Source organism: Myxine glutinosa, chromosome 10 (genome assembly GCF_964187855.1).
Source record: "Myxine glutinosa chromosome 10, kmMyxGlut1.1, whole genome shotgun sequence".
Taxonomy (NCBI): domain Eukaryota; kingdom Metazoa; phylum Chordata; class Myxini; order Myxiniformes; family Myxinidae; genus Myxine; species Myxine glutinosa.
This window is the reverse complement of record NC_136270.1, coordinates 57,126,657-57,141,790: the sequence shown is the minus strand read 5'-3', so window position 1 is coordinate 57,141,790 and position 15,134 is coordinate 57,126,657. Positions and strand designations below refer to the sequence as shown.

Sequence of the window (15,134 nt, the reverse complement as noted above, 5' to 3'; positions counted from 1 at the left end):
AAACAGCTGTTCACCACCATCTCTTATCCTCCCCCATCAAAAACCTTGATCTTTTCTACCCCCGCTAATTTCACCCCAAATCCACTTTTTTGAAATACCAACTTCTGTCCTGGAAGTCCTTGGTGTCCTTGTGTTTTATACTTCTCCCACCCCCCCCCCCCCTTCCCACGCCTCCTCCCCCCAAGCCCTCTCCCTCCCACACATCTCCCGATGTCCCTGCTCTCAAATGTTGTGTTTGTGTGCTTCCCCTTCCCTCCCCATCTTGTCTACCGCTCCCTCTTTTTATATATTTTGATTGTCTGTTTGATTTGTTTGTGAAATAAATGTTAGCTCTTTCACGAGCCTCGATTCGGTATACAAAAAAAATAAAAAAATAATTCCTTCCTTCTTGGGAGGGATTGGGAGACGAATTTGGAATTCGAAGGGGATTATGGGAGACAAGACCTAGTGACATATAGTAAATACAAGGGGGGCTCGGGTAGTGTAGCCGACGGTCGGAGGTCGGAGGTACGGACGGCTAGGGACGGACCTGCTCTGCTCACTCTTCCGCGTCCCTCGCGCCGCACCCCCTTGTTTTATTTGTGCCACTGTGTGCTTTCCGCTTGCTTGTTTTGCCTTGTCTCTTCCCCCGCCCCAGGACCATTTTGGAGGCCGAACTGTGCAGCACCATCGACCTGTGCAGCATCCCCTCTGCACCTTGCTGCCATGTCATTGTCTACCTGTGCAGCCGAACTGTGCTGCACCTTGCTGCCATGTCCTTTTTTTGCTGCATATTTGTTGCACCTGTGCAGCACTTTGCTGCCAAACCTTTTGCTGCACCTCATCACACTAATGGACCACAAACCTTGTGGCCTTGCACCTCTGCTGTGCAGCATGCTGCTGCAAAATCATCTTGCACCTTCGGACCACTTGTTTGAGTGGCGCTGATGCCACGCAGTTGGACCACATGAGAACGGCCCTGCTGGCCAAATAAAAGCATTTTTGTTTATTATGTGTGCTAGGGATAACGAAGTTCTGTAAGTGTAGTTGGCCCCAATGCTTCAAATGGCCTGCATGCCGTCAGGGAGCCAGCCGGTTTGATAGACGCACACGGAAGAAGCAAGAAGCAAGCAGCAAGTGCCATTTATGAGTGTGTGTTTGCTGTGTTTTCTCTCCCCTCCAATCTTCTGTTCCAAAAAGAACAGGTCCTGGGTCATAGCATTGTAAATAAAGTTAAGTTTTGTGCTTGTAAATATAAGAATGCTGCCCACCGGGCAAACTAAACTATGTGTTTAGTTTGAAAATTCCGGAAATACTCGGGTAGTTGTGGGCGTGAAACAGTTAGGTAGCTGCTCAACGCAATTGGAGGGACATATTTAGTGTTAAAACTGTCTCACACACGGGTCAAAGTAAATGGTAGGGGGAACGACACCTATGTGTCACATTTAAAAGTAAGGTTAATTTTGCATGTCCGGCTCTACCGGTCGTTCCATTGGTGGTTTCGACTCGGGACGAGTCTGACGAGAGAGGGGTGTAGTGTTGCGGTTTTGGAATAAAGGTCAATTCCCCCTCTTAGTTAGTTGCACCACAACATGAAGCCTCGCGATAGTTCAGTTATTTCTTAGTGAATGTAAGCGTAGTCCTTTCCTATGTTTAGTTTTGCGTTGAGTAGGCCAGTGAGCTTCGGTGTTCTTTGGTGCTTTTGGTTTGGCGCTGGGATGCCACGCGGCAGGCCTGGGCAAGTCTACCGAGGCCGAAGGGACGAGCTGCAGGGGGAGTGGCCGCTAAGCAAAGAGCCGCCAATCAGGGCTCGAGGGGAGTGGCTAACCACGACGACCAGAGGCGGGGTTTGGAACATTCGAGTCGGGCCAGGGCAGGGCCATATAACCCGGCTCCGAGCCCCCCAGATGAGTTCCGAGTCGAGAAGCAGGTTCGGGTCAGATGAGTCGCGCAGCCCATGAGCTCGGTTGAGTGAGATGTTCCCGTTGAGGTCGGTCAGAGTCGTGTGCAAGTTACAGTTCCCTGTGAGACAATTTACAGTTCCCCGTGAGAGTGAGTTGGATTGAGCTTGAGAACGCGTGTGGAGCTGTAGGACGAACGAATGGAATTGCTGATTGTACACGAACTTTCCCCGTGCCCTGCGCTGTATTAATCGCGCACTCGAGAGGACGACCGCGCCGGGCCACAGACGCGCGATTTCCTCCTGCCTGCCTTCGCCTGGATACGTGCCGTGAACATCTGAGAGCCACGCCGGGCAAGCTGCCCCGGGGTGACTGACGGCGAAGCGCGCCTGGTGCGCGAACTTCTCTTCCTCCATCTCCCCGTGTGTGTGAGTGGGCCCATTTGTCTGGGGATAAGTTAAACTGGTTAAGCTTCTGCACTGTGTCCCCTTTCCTCCTTTATCCTGAATCATTGTACATAATAGTGTAAATAAATAGTGTTCTTCCTTTGATTTGACCGTCCTGTCCCTTCCATCCATTGGCTTCGCATGGTACGAATAAAACCACTCGAATCGGGTTCCAATAAAAGTAACAGCACGAGTCACATGATACGCATACTGCTCGGGCGTACTCGATTAAGCGTGGCCTCGATCCCCACTTTCGTGGCAGCGTGGGTCCCAAAGGTACGTGCGAATTTGTCCCGATACCCTTTTTCACGTTTGCCCGAAAGTGGCGACTCGGTCTCGCGGACCCGAAGACCCAGGGGGGAAAAAGGGGTTTACTCCCCCCTTTGTAACGGGAACGGGCTTCGGGAGATCCGCAACAGTATGTATTGTTGTGTTTCTGGCGATAAAAATCTCTCCAAGGAACGGATAGCCAATGCGAGCTTTAACTCCGAGGCGATGATCAAACAGCGGATTTTATAGATGTGGGGGAAGAAAGGGAAAGGAAGCGATGAAGGGTCTTACCTGTCGAGATCGCCGGCAGTTACCGAACCCGCGAAAAATAACTCGAACGAAAACGGGTTTATAATGTACAAAAAAAAATTCCGGCTTTATTCCAAAATGCCAATGATACAAAATAAAAGGCACGACACTAAAATGCCTGAGTTGAGGGACCACCGACTCAGTACACAGACAAAGGGAAATATGAAAAGAACTTGAAAATAAAGATGTGTGATTTAATGGGCACTTAGCTCAATTGGATGATGGGGTCTCGTCCAGAATGGTGTCATCCCTCGTTTGGCGCATACGCGCAAAATCCAATCTATCTGCCCGATCCGTCTTGGGCCTCTATATCTCCCAAACCGCTTCATGGAAAAAATTGAGACCTGGCTCATTGTCAACTACTCCCCATGGGGAATAAGATATGTTAATGATGATGTCATCGGTACCTTCGTTATGACGTCATAATTCAACAAATAAAACACTTAACCATCCGATCATTATTAAAAAAAAATTCAGCAACTGTTGGTCTGATGGACACTAAATTTTCACCAGAGCAGCACCTCCTCCTTTAGAATATTTTAATGATAACCATGACGTCATAGGTCATGTGGTACAGGTGCCATTTTGGAAAAATCGAAAAATGTTGCACCTCTATATCCCGAAAACCGCTGCATGGAAAAAATTGAAAGATGGCTCATTGTAAATATCTCCATATGGGGAATAGGTGTTGTTAACAATGACGGCATTGGTGCCATAATTATGACGTCATAATTTGACAGAGACAACGCTTAGTCTGATCAGTTTGAAATGTATTGAGAGCATGATCTATGCAACAATTATATTAGAGAATATAAATGTTAGATGTCATCGCTCACGTGGTCTGGCAGCCATATTGGATCAAAGAAGAAAAAAAATGTTCGAAAACAGAAGAGTTGGCTCGCACCAAGTTGACTGTGCAGGGCAAGTATTCTATGAATACCATCTAGTTTACTTTGTAATTAGAATGACATGCCATGAAGGACTTACGAAACTACACTGTACACCTCAACATGGAACGTGTTTAGGAACATGGGAATTCTTCTGGATTATCTGCAGTTAATTAGCCTAATTAACTCAGCAGATCATAACGATCATTTGCGTGCATCATATTCCAGGTCAGAAAGCTCCATCTTGTCCACCCCATGCGTCCTCCCCTACCCTCATTCCTCCTTTGTCCACATCTCCCTCTGTTTTGTCCCTCAACCAGTCAACCATGCTCCAGTATTGGTGTATTCCCCCCCCCCCCCCCCTCATCTCCCCCAACTCTCCCCTCTTTCTACTGTTCCTTTATTTCTGTTAAGGCCTCATCCATTCTATGGTATAACTCTTCCACAAGCCTCGACTTTGTATAAATAAATAAACAAGAAAACTGGTGACTCATGACCATGAGCAATAGGACCTCCATTCGCTCTTGCAATGCTTGTGAGACAAGACTGCGTGCAGGCAGCCATACGCTCCAATAGTGCATCAAACGCTCATGAAATTCTTCCCCAACAATCCGCAAGGCCTGCTCAAAGCGTGCCTAAGGTGGGAGGTTTAAGGGTCGGTACAAAATGGACACAGTTCTCACAGAGTGCAAAGTTCAGTATGTCAATTATTCAACAGAACCATGACTATGAAGACTTATAAAGAAGTAGAAGTCAAGTTCAATTACACATCTCAGAGTTTGAGCACAGAATCGGTCACAAGGACAATGAAGTGGACAAGGAAACTCACTTGAAATATGAGTGTTCCCAACTGAACCTCCACCTATTGTTGGAGGAAACCCAAGTTCATATCACATATGCAAAAGGTTTTGTCCTAAGTCGACCAAGATCCCTGTAATTAGTGTGAAATAGGTGATAGCTGCTGATGTCTGTCAGATGTGAAATAAAAAGTTCAGATCACCCCTATCCCACCCTTTCCCACTCAAGTCCCTCTACCAAACACAAGTTGAGAATACCCTATTCTCCCAATAACCCTCCCCTCCTCACTTGCCCATCCTTCCCGATGGATGGGCAAGTAGATGGGCAATCCAAAATAATCCACAAACAACCCTCCCCCCCCCCCCCACCCCACTCCACCCCTCCACCACGATGTTCACACACGTCTTTTTACAATGTGGTGGTGCTGAGTGAGCAGTGAGGTGGACGACGAGGTATTACGTACGCAGTTCAGTTCTCCGTGCTACGTACAGTGATAAGTTACGTACAATGTTAATTCACCAGCAAAAGTACCCGTAGGTGGTTTGCACTGTCACTCTGATAAACACAACCAAAATACATCCTATCAAAGGAAGCGCAAAGGTGCCGCTCCCTTTACACAAAGATAGTTTCTCTGGATGCAGCTTTAACGTGGGGACTGAAAATTTGTTTCTTGGCTTCTACTGGACGAAATCGGATGCAAATTTCAGAAGTAAATGCTTTGTACGTCGAGGTAATATGTTCCAAATTTCAGAAGTAAATGCTTTGTACGTCGAGGTAATATGTTCCAAATTTCAGAAGTAAATACTTTGTATGTTGAGGTAATATGTTCCAAATTTCAGAAGTAAATACTTTACACGTCGAGGTAATATGTTCCAAATTTCAGAAGTAAATGCTTTGTACGTCGAGGTAATATGTTCCAAATTTCAGAAGTAAATACTTTACACGTCGAGGTAATATGTTCCAAATTTCAGAAGTAAATACTTTACACGTCGAGGTAATATGTTCCAAATTTCAGAAGTAAATACTTTACACGTCGAGGTAATATGTTCCAAATTTCAGAAGTAAATGCTTTGTACGTCGAGGTAATATGTTCCAAATTTCAGAAGTAAATACTTTACACGTCGAGGTAATATGTTCCAAATTTCAGAAGTAAATACTTCACACGTCGAGGTATTATGTTCCAAATTTCAGAAGTAAATACTTCACACGTCGAGGTATTATGTTCCAAATTTCAGAAGTAAATACTTCACACGTCGAGGTAATATGTTCCAAATTTCAGAAGTAAATACTTCACACGTCGAGGTAATATGTTCCAAATTTCAGAAGTAAATACTTTACACGTCGAGGTAATATGTTCCAAATTTCAGAAGTAAATGCTTTGTACGTCGAGGTAATATGTTCCAAATTTCAGAAGTAAATACTTTACACGTCGAGGTAATATGTTCCAAATTTCAGAAGTAAATGCTTTGTACGTCGAGGTAATATGTTCCAAATTTCAGAAGTAAATACTTTACACGTCGAGGTAATATGTTCCAAATTTCAGAAGTAAATACTTTACACGTCGAGGTAATATGTTCCAAATTTCAGAAGTAAATACTTTACACGTCGAGGTAATATGTTCCAAATTTCAGAAGTAAATGCTTTGTACGTCGAGGTAATATGTTCCAAATTTCAGAAGTAAATACTTTACACGTCGAGGTAATATGTTCCAAATTTCAGAAGTAAATACTTCACACGTCGAGGTATTATGTTCCAAATTTCAGAAGTAAATACTTCACACGTCGAGGTATTATGTTCCAAATTTCAGAAGTAAATACTTCACACGTCGAGGTAATATGTTCCAAATTTCAGAAGTAAATACTTCACACGTCGAGGTAATATGTTCCAAATTTCAGAAGTAAATACTTCACACGTCGAGGTAATATGTTCCAAATTTCAGAAGTAAATACTTTACACGTCGAGGTAATATGTTCCAAATTTCAGAAGTAAATACTTTACACGTCGAGGTAATATGTTCCAAATTTCAGAAGTAAATACTTTACACGTCGAGGTAATATGTTCCAAATTTCAGAAGTAAATACTTTACACGTCGAGGTAATATGTTCCAAATTTCAGAAGTAAATACTTTCCACGTCGAGGTATTATGTTCTAAATAAAAATATAACCACCTTTAGAGGCCATTTTTCCCCGCAAAGCGGGGGTTGGCCTTTTTCGGGAACCATGGTTGTTGTTGTTTTTCGGTCCCCTATTTGAAACAATGTTTTACGGCCGGATGCCCTTCCTGACGCCAACCCTTTTTGCCGCCTTTAACGACAAACAGGGAATTACCAGTGAACTGGTACTCAATTAGCCGACCTCGGAAGGATGACAGGCTGAGTCAACCCCCCTGGCGTTAATTCAGCGATCGACCGGGATTCGAACCCAGGATCCTTGGATCCTAAGCCGGCACCCTAGCCGCTAGCCCAACACCAGGGATAAATCTCAGAAGATCTCAGAAGAATCTCAGATCTCTCAGTTCCAAATCTCAGAAGTAAATACTTTACACGTCGAGGTATTATGTTCCAAATTTCAGAAGTAAATGCTTTGTACGTCGAGGTAATATGTTCCAAATTTCAGAAGTAAATACTTTGCACATCGAGGTAATATGTTCCAAATTTCCGCAACGTCTGTTTCCGCATTCTTGAGTTTTATTAAGAACACCCCTGAATTCACGTTGGGGTTTGTCCATCCGCCCGTCTGCCCAAAATGTGGGGACGCTCATATCTCAAAGGCGATACATTTAAACTAGCTTAAACTTGGACTATACATCGATCAATAGGTCTGGTTAATGGCTTTTAAAACAAATTCAAAATCTGTATTTTTGGGGAGTTTACAGGGGGGAATCAAGGTCTAAGGTGGTTTGTGGGGAGTTTGACCCCATGCAAAATCGGTATTTGCTCTCTTCTCCAAAACTACACACACGATTTTGAGAAAACGGCCACAAGCTTCATATCTGATGCCTAACGAAGGTGTATTGACCACATCAAAATATGTGCTCATTGAGGGGGCCTACGGGGAAGGGGGAGTTTGACCTCTCCCCCCTCCCCCCAAAAATAGGTATTTGTTTGGCACATAGGGGCAAACCCCAAAAAGTTGGACATGGAAAACCTTTGACTTGTAATAATCAATATGGAATGAAGTTGCGCACCGAGAGGATGAAAAGGCACAAAAAGAATGGCGGCAAAAGTTTTTCTTTGTCCAGGATTGGATTGATACTGCATTTCATGACGAGCTATGGGAGAGATGGTTTACAGTATCAGGCAGGACCCCCATACAGACCGCAGGAAAAAGGTTGGTTATTAATTAGTGTAATTTAAATGATGCATGTTGTCTCCATATATTTTTTCATCCATCGTTGTGATGACCACTTGTAGTGGCCATAGAAAATGAAAGACATTCTCAGGGCACCCTACATCTGGCAAATAAAATACATTTACTTCTTCATGCAGGTGTATGAATCAAATTGACACCCCTTTATATGAACTTTTCTAGAACATTACTTGGTTCCTCCAAAGAACACAAGGGTAGACCAGCATGCACACAATATTTTTTTGAATCTCCCTTATTTCCCATTGTTTGGCATTTTATACAAGCTACGGAATGTCCCTTCTTTTCTATAGTTTGCTGAAATGAAAATCCTATTCAAATTTCAAGTCAATCGGATAAAAAATGAGGATTTTAGAAATTTGAAAAAAGTGGTTGACCTTTGGCCTATGTTGACCTTTTGACCTCAAAAATATAAAGGACTTTGTTGGACTACGAAATCTAACATTTGGTCAAGTTTCGTGAAGATCGGTTTAAAATTGTGACCTGCAGGCAAGTATAAGTGAGCGGACAGACAAACACACAAACCGGAGTGATCAACATACTTGCAAAAAACCTTTTTTTTTTTTTTTTGCCAAGTAACAAACACAAACTGCAGTGATCAAACTTGTCAAAATCGTCAAACACTTACCAAAATGTCAAAATATTACTTGTCCAAAAAATATTTTTTTGTCAAGTAACATACAGACAATTACAAACATACACAGACATACAGAAACACACATACAAACAGACACACACACATACAAACAGACATACACAGACACATACAGACAAACAGACAGACAAACAAAACTAACAACACCAACCAATATACTTGAAAAATCTTCGATTTTCGCAAGTAAAAAGGCAACTGCTCCCACTGTACCGACCAAATGCTTATATACACCTCCACGTCTTACACTGATGGTCTTCACGGTGCCAGTTTAAATGTTTCAATTTCCTTTGTCTCCCGTATTGAATTCTCTATTCTATTATAATTCACTCTTCGTTTTCCTCTTCAAAACTCAATTTTCAAATATATATCCTTCAACCATACCAACACATGGATACAGATCTTCCTTTCTACATTCTCTAAAGTCGCCTTTACATCACCCCTCACGTAACATTTTCAAACGTTTATCCGGCTTCAAAATTTAAAGAGCCCCAGCTTTAAATGGATGTTTGTTTTAAATGAATCGTTCATTTTGTACATCACACCAGGGTCCCACTCCATGTCCCTCCCTCCACCAATTCCGTCACCACCTTCCCCCAACCCCTCCCCTTCAAACATCCCCCCCCACCCCCAACACCACCCCTTCAAACCTCCCCCCACCCCAACACCTCCCCTTCAACCCTCTCCCCACCCCAACACCTCCCCTTCAAACCTCCCCCCCCCCAACACCTCCACTTCAAACCTCCCCCCACCCCAACACCTCCCCTTCAAACCTCCCCCCACCCCAACACCTCCCCTTCAAACCTCCCCCCCAAACACCTCCCCTTCAACACGTCCCCTTCAACACCTCCCCTTCAACACCTCCCCACAAACACCTCCCCCCCAAACACCTCCCCCCCAAACACCTCCCCCCCAAACACCTCCCCCCCAAACACCTCCCCTTCAACGCCTCCCCCTCGCCCCTCCACTTCAACACCTCCCCCACAAACACCTCCCCCCCAAACACCTCCCCCCCAAACACCTCCCCTTCAATGCCTCCCCCCCAAACACCTCCCCTTCAACGCCTCCCCCTCGCCCCTCCACTTCAACGCCTCCCCCCAAACGCCTCCCCCTCGCCCCTCCACTTCAAGCCTCCCCTCGCCCCTCCACTTCAAGCCTCCCCCTCGCCCCTCCACTTCAAGCCTCCCCCTCGCCCCTCCACTTCAAGCCTCCCCCTCGCCCCTCCACTTCAAGCCTCCCCCTCGCCCCTCCACTTCAAGCCTCCCCCTCGCCCCTCCACTTCAAGCCTCCCCCTCGCCCCTCCACTTCAAGCCTCCCCCTCGCCCCTCCACTTCAAGCCTCCCCCTCGCCCCTCCACTTCAAGCCTCCCCCTCGCCCCTCCACTTCAAGCCTCCCCCTCAAGCCTCCCCCTCGCCCCTCCACTTCAAGCCTCCCCCTCGCCCCTCCACTTCAAGCCTCCCCCTCAAGCCTCCACTTCAAGCCTCCCCCTCAAGCCTCCCCCTCGCCCCTCCACTTCAAGCCTCCCCCTCGCCCCTCCACTTCAAGCCTCCCCCTCCACTTCAAGCCTCCCCCTCGCCCCTCCACTTCAAGCCTCCCCCTCGCCCCTCCACTTCAAGCCTCCCCCTCGCCCCTCCACTTCAAGCCTCCCCTCGCCCCTCCACTTCAAGCCTCCCCCTCGCCCCTCCACTTCAAGCCTCCCCCTCGCCCCTCCACTTCAAGCCTCCCCCTCGCCCCTCCACTTCAAGCCTCCCCCTCGCCCCTCCACTTCAAGCCTCCCGCTCGCCCCTCCACTTCAATCCTCCCACTCGCCCCTCCACTTCAATCCTCCCACTCGCCCCTCCACTTTAAGCCTCCTCTCGCCCCGCCACTTTAAACCTCCCCCTCGCCCCTCCACTTTAAGCCTCCTCTCGCCCCGCCACTTTAAACCTCCCCCTCGCCCCTCCACTTTAAGCCTCCCCTCGCCCCTCCACTTTAAGCCTCCTCCTCGCCCCTCCACTTTAAGCCTCCCCTCGCCCCTCCACTTTAAGCCTCCCCCTCGCCCCTCCACTTTAAGCCTCCCCCTCGTCCCTCCACTTTAAGCCTCCCATCGCCCCTCCACTTTAAGCCTCCCCCTCGCCCATCCACTTTAAGCCTCCCCTCGCCCATCCACTTTAAGCCTCCCCCTCGCCCCTTCACTTTAAGCCTCCCCCTCGCCCCTCCACTTTAAGCCTCCCCCTCGCCCCTCCACTTCAAGCCTCCCCCTCGCCCCTCCACTTCAAGCCTCCCCCTCGCCCCTCCACTTCAATCCTCCCACTCGCCCCTCCACTTTAAGCCTCCTCTCGCCCCGCCACTTTAAACCTCCCCCTCGCCCCTCCACTTTAAGCCTCCTCTCGCCCCGCCACTTTAAACCTCCCCTCGCCCCTCCACTTCAAGCCTCCCCCTCGCCCCTCCACTTCAAGCCTCCCCTCGCCCCTCCACTTCAAGCCTCCCCTCGCCCCTCCACTTCAATCCTCCCACTCGCCCCTCCACTTTAAGCCTCCTCTCGCCCCGCCACTTTAAACCTCCCCCTCGCCCCTCCACTTTAAGCCTCCTCTCGCCCCGCCACTTTAAACCTCCCCTCGCCCCTCCACTTTAAACCTCCCCTCGCCCCTCCACTTCAAGCCTCCCCCTCACCCCTCCACTTCAAGCCTCCCCCTCGCCCCTCCACTTCAATCCTCCCACTCGCCCCTCCACTTTAAGCCTCCTCTCGCCCCGCCACTTTAAACCTCCCCCTCGCCCCTCCACTTTAAGCCTCCCCTCGCCCCTTCACTTTAAGCCTCCCCCTCGCCCCTCCACTTCAAGCCTCCCCTTGCCCCTCCACTTCAAGCCTCCCCCTCGCCCCTCCACTTCAAGCCTCCCCCTCGCCCCTCCACTTCAAGCCTCCCCCTCGCCCCTCCACTTCAAGCCTCCCCCTCGCCCCTCCACTTCAAGCCTCCCCCTCGCCCCTCCACTTCAAGCCTCCCCCTCGCCCCTCCACTTCAAGCCTCCCCCTCGCCCCTCCACTTCAAGCCTCCCCCTCGCCCCTCCACTTCAAGCCTCCCCCTCGCCCCTCCACTTCAAGCCTCCCCCTCGCTCCTCCACTTCAAGCCTCCCCCTCAAGCCTCCCCTCGCCCCTCCACTTCAAGCCTCCCCCTCGCCCCTCCACTTCAAGCCTCCCCCTCGCCCCTCCACTTCAAGCCTCCCCCTCGCCCCTCCACTTCAAGCCTCCCCCTCGCCCCTCCACTTCAAGCCTCCCCCTCGCCCCTCCACTTCAAGCCTCCCCCTCGCCCCTCCACTTCAAGCCTCCCCCTCGCCCCTCCACTTCAAGCCTCCCCCTCGCCCCTCCACTTCAAGCCTCCCCCTCGCCCCTCCACTTCAAGCCTCCCCTCGCCCCTCCACTTCAAGCCTCCCCCTCGCCCCTCCACTTCAAGCCTCCCCCTCGCCCCTCCACTTCAAGCCTCCCCCTCGCCCCTCCACTTCAATCCTCCCACTCGCCCCTCCACTTTAAGCCTCCTCTCGCCCCGCCACTTTAAACCTCCCCCTCGCCCCTCCACTTTAAGCCTCCTCTCGCCCCGCCACTTTAAACCTCCCCCTCGCCCCTCCACTTTAAGCCTCCCCTCTCCCCTCCACTTTAAGCCTCCTCCTCGCCCCTCCACTTTAAGCCTCCCCTCGCCCCTCCACTTTAAGCCTCCTCCTCGCCCCTCCACTTTAAGCCTCCCCCTCGTCCCTCCACTTTAAGCCTCCCATCACCCCTCCACTTTAAGCCTCCCCCTCGCCCATCCACTTTAAGCCTCCCCTCGCCCATCCACTTTAAGCCTCCCCCTCGCCCCTTCACTTTAAGCCTCCCCCTCGCCCCTCCACTTCAAGCCTCCCCCTCGCCCCTCCACTTCAAGCCTCCCCCTCGCCCCTCCACTTCAATCCTCCCACTCGCCCCTCCACTTTAAGCCTCCTCTCGCCCCGCCACTTTAAACCTCCCCCTCGCCCCTCCACTTTAAGCCTCCTCTCGCCCCGCCACTTTAAACCTCCCCCTCGCCCCTCCACTTCAAGCCTCCCCCTCGCCCCTCCACTTCAAGCCTCCCCCTCACCCCTCCACTTCAAGCCTCCCCCTCGCCCCTCCACTTCAATCCTCCCACTCGCCCCTCCACTTTAAACCTCCCCCTCGCCCCTCCACTTTAAGCCTCCCCTCTCCCCTCCACTTTAAGCCTCCTCCTCGCCCCTCCACTTTAAGCCTCCCCTCGCCCCTCCACTTTAAGCCTCCTCCTCGCCCCTCCACTTTAAGCCTCCCCCTCGTCCCTCCACTTTAAGCCTCCCATCACCCCTCCACTTTAAGCCTCCCCCTCGCCCATCCACTTTAAGCCTCCCCTCGCCCATCCACTTTAAGCCTCCCCCTCGCCCCTTCACTTTAAGCCTCCCCCTCGCCCCTCCACTTCAAGCCTCCCCCTCGCCCCTCCACTTCAAGCCTCCCCCTCGCCCCTCCACTTCAATCCTCCCACTCGCCCCTCCACTTTAAGCCTCCTCTCGCCCCGCCACTTTAAACCTCCCCCTCGCCCCTCCACTTCAAGCCTCCCCCTCGCCCCTCCACTTCAATCCTCCCTCTCGCCCCGCCACTTTAAACCTCCCCCTCGCCCCTCCACTTTAAGCCTCCTCTCGCCCCTCCACTTTAAGCCTCCTCTCGCCCCGCCACTTTAAACCTCCCCCTCGCCCCTCCACTTCAAGCCTCCCCCTCGCCCCTCCACTTCAAGCCTCCCCCTCACCCCTCCACTTCAAGCCTCCCCCTCGCCCCTCCACTTCAATCCTCCCACTCGCCCCTCCACTTTAAGCCTCCTCTCGCCCCGCCACTTTAAACCTCCCCTCGCCCCTCCACTTTAAGCCTCCTCTCGCCCCGCCACTTTAAACCTCCCCCTCGCCCCTCCACTTTAAGCCTCCCCTCGCCCCTCCACTTTAAGCCTCCTCCTCGCCCCTCCACTTTAAGCCTCCCCTCGCCCCTCCACTTTAAGCCTCCCCCTCGCCCCTCCACTTTAAGCCTCCCCCTCGTCCCTCCACTTTAAGCCTCCCATCGCCCCTCCAGTTTAAGCCTCCCCCTCGCCCATCCACTTTAAGCCTCCCCTCGCCCATCCACTTTAAGCCTCCCCCTCGCCCCTTCACTTTAAGCCTCCCCTCGCCCATCCACTTTAAGCCTCCCCTCGCCCCTCCACTTTAAGCCTCCCCTCACCCCTCCCCCCTCCACTTTAAGCCTCCCCTCGCCCCTCCACTTCAAGCCTCCCCCTCGCCCTCCACTTCAAGCCTCCACTTCAAACCTCCCTCTTGCCCCTCCACTTCAAACCTCCCCCCTCCACTTCAAACCTCCTCCTCGCCCCTCCACTTCAAACCTCCTCCTCGCCCCTCCACTTCAAACCTCCCCCTCGCCACTCCACTTCAAACCTCCCCCTCGGACACACGATCAACAGCTCTCCCTACCTCCCCTCTCTTCCCCTTCATCTTACTCTGCCCCTCTCCTCCCCCGCTCTGTGTCCAATGCTCCCCCTCCCTCTTCCTTAAAGATATGGACCTCAAACATCCGGGGCCTTCGGTCAAACCTGACTGATCTCCCCCATACAGGTTGCTTCTGACAAACCAGACTTAATGTGCTTAACAGAAACGTTCCTCCTTCAAGATGTCTATGATTCCTTAATATCTCTCCCTGGTTACTCCCTCCTCTGGTATGATAGACCTGAGCCTCATCCTGGTGGTGGGGTTGCTATTGTTATCAAAAACTCTCCTCCTCACTCTCCTTGCTCTGCCCTCTCTCCAACCCACCCCCAGTAGTACCTCTGGCTACGGCTTCCTCTCCGCTCCCACCTTTTGTTCAGATGTGTGTTGTACCGTCCTCCAAACAGCGATGACTCAATTTACATCTCGCTGTCTGACAACATGGACAAACTTCTACCCACTCATCCCAACTCTCTTCCTCATATGTAGCGACTTCAACCGTCATCATGCCCGCTGGCTGGATGTGGGTTCCTCTCGCACCTGCCGTGGCACCTCGGTAAAGGACTTCTGCGACTCATGGGGACTGACACAATCTGTCAATTTCCCGACCCGGATCTCAGTCAACGGAGCATCTTCTCTTCTTGAATTGGTTATGACTAACTTCCCTACAAATGTCTGCTGCTCTTCTTCTGCTCCAATCGGTTCATCTGACCATGTGCTTGTTAAAGTGGACATCTCTCTGGCCATTCTCAGAGAGCCTCCTCAGCGCCGACGAGTCTGGCATTTCACTCAGGCTGACTAGCAAGGTCTTCTAGGATCCATCAATCATCTGGACTGGTCTCCCATCTCCACTGCCTCTGACATCAATTCTTCCTGGGAATTATTCCAAAGTAAACGGCTCTCTCTCTCTCATGCACAGATTATTCCCATCTCGTCGTCAGTTGTCGTACCCTTCCTCCCTTCCATGGTACACTGAATCTTGTGGTGAGGCAGTTGCCCTGAAACAATTTGCCTTCACCTCATGGAAGGCTAATCCAACTGATGGTAATCTCAGTTCCTT

At 50.6% G+C, this 15,134-nt stretch overlaps 1 protein-coding gene across 2 annotated transcripts in view; it reads right to left on the bottom strand.

Annotated features, from left to right (window-relative positions):
• Positions 1 to 15,134, bottom strand: part of MYG1 (MYG1 exonuclease) — a 58,436-nt gene that overhangs the window by 20,626 nt on the left and 22,676 nt on the right. Inside the window, exon 5 of one of the 2 annotated variants that reach the window (XM_068127780.2) lies at positions 4,290 to 4,427. In XM_068127780.2, the coding sequence (XP_067983881.1) occupies positions 4,290 to 4,427 (138 nt within the window). The remainder of the gene's footprint in view (positions 1 to 4,289; positions 4,428 to 15,134) is intronic. The other variant, XM_068127781.2, reaches the window with a different exon arrangement.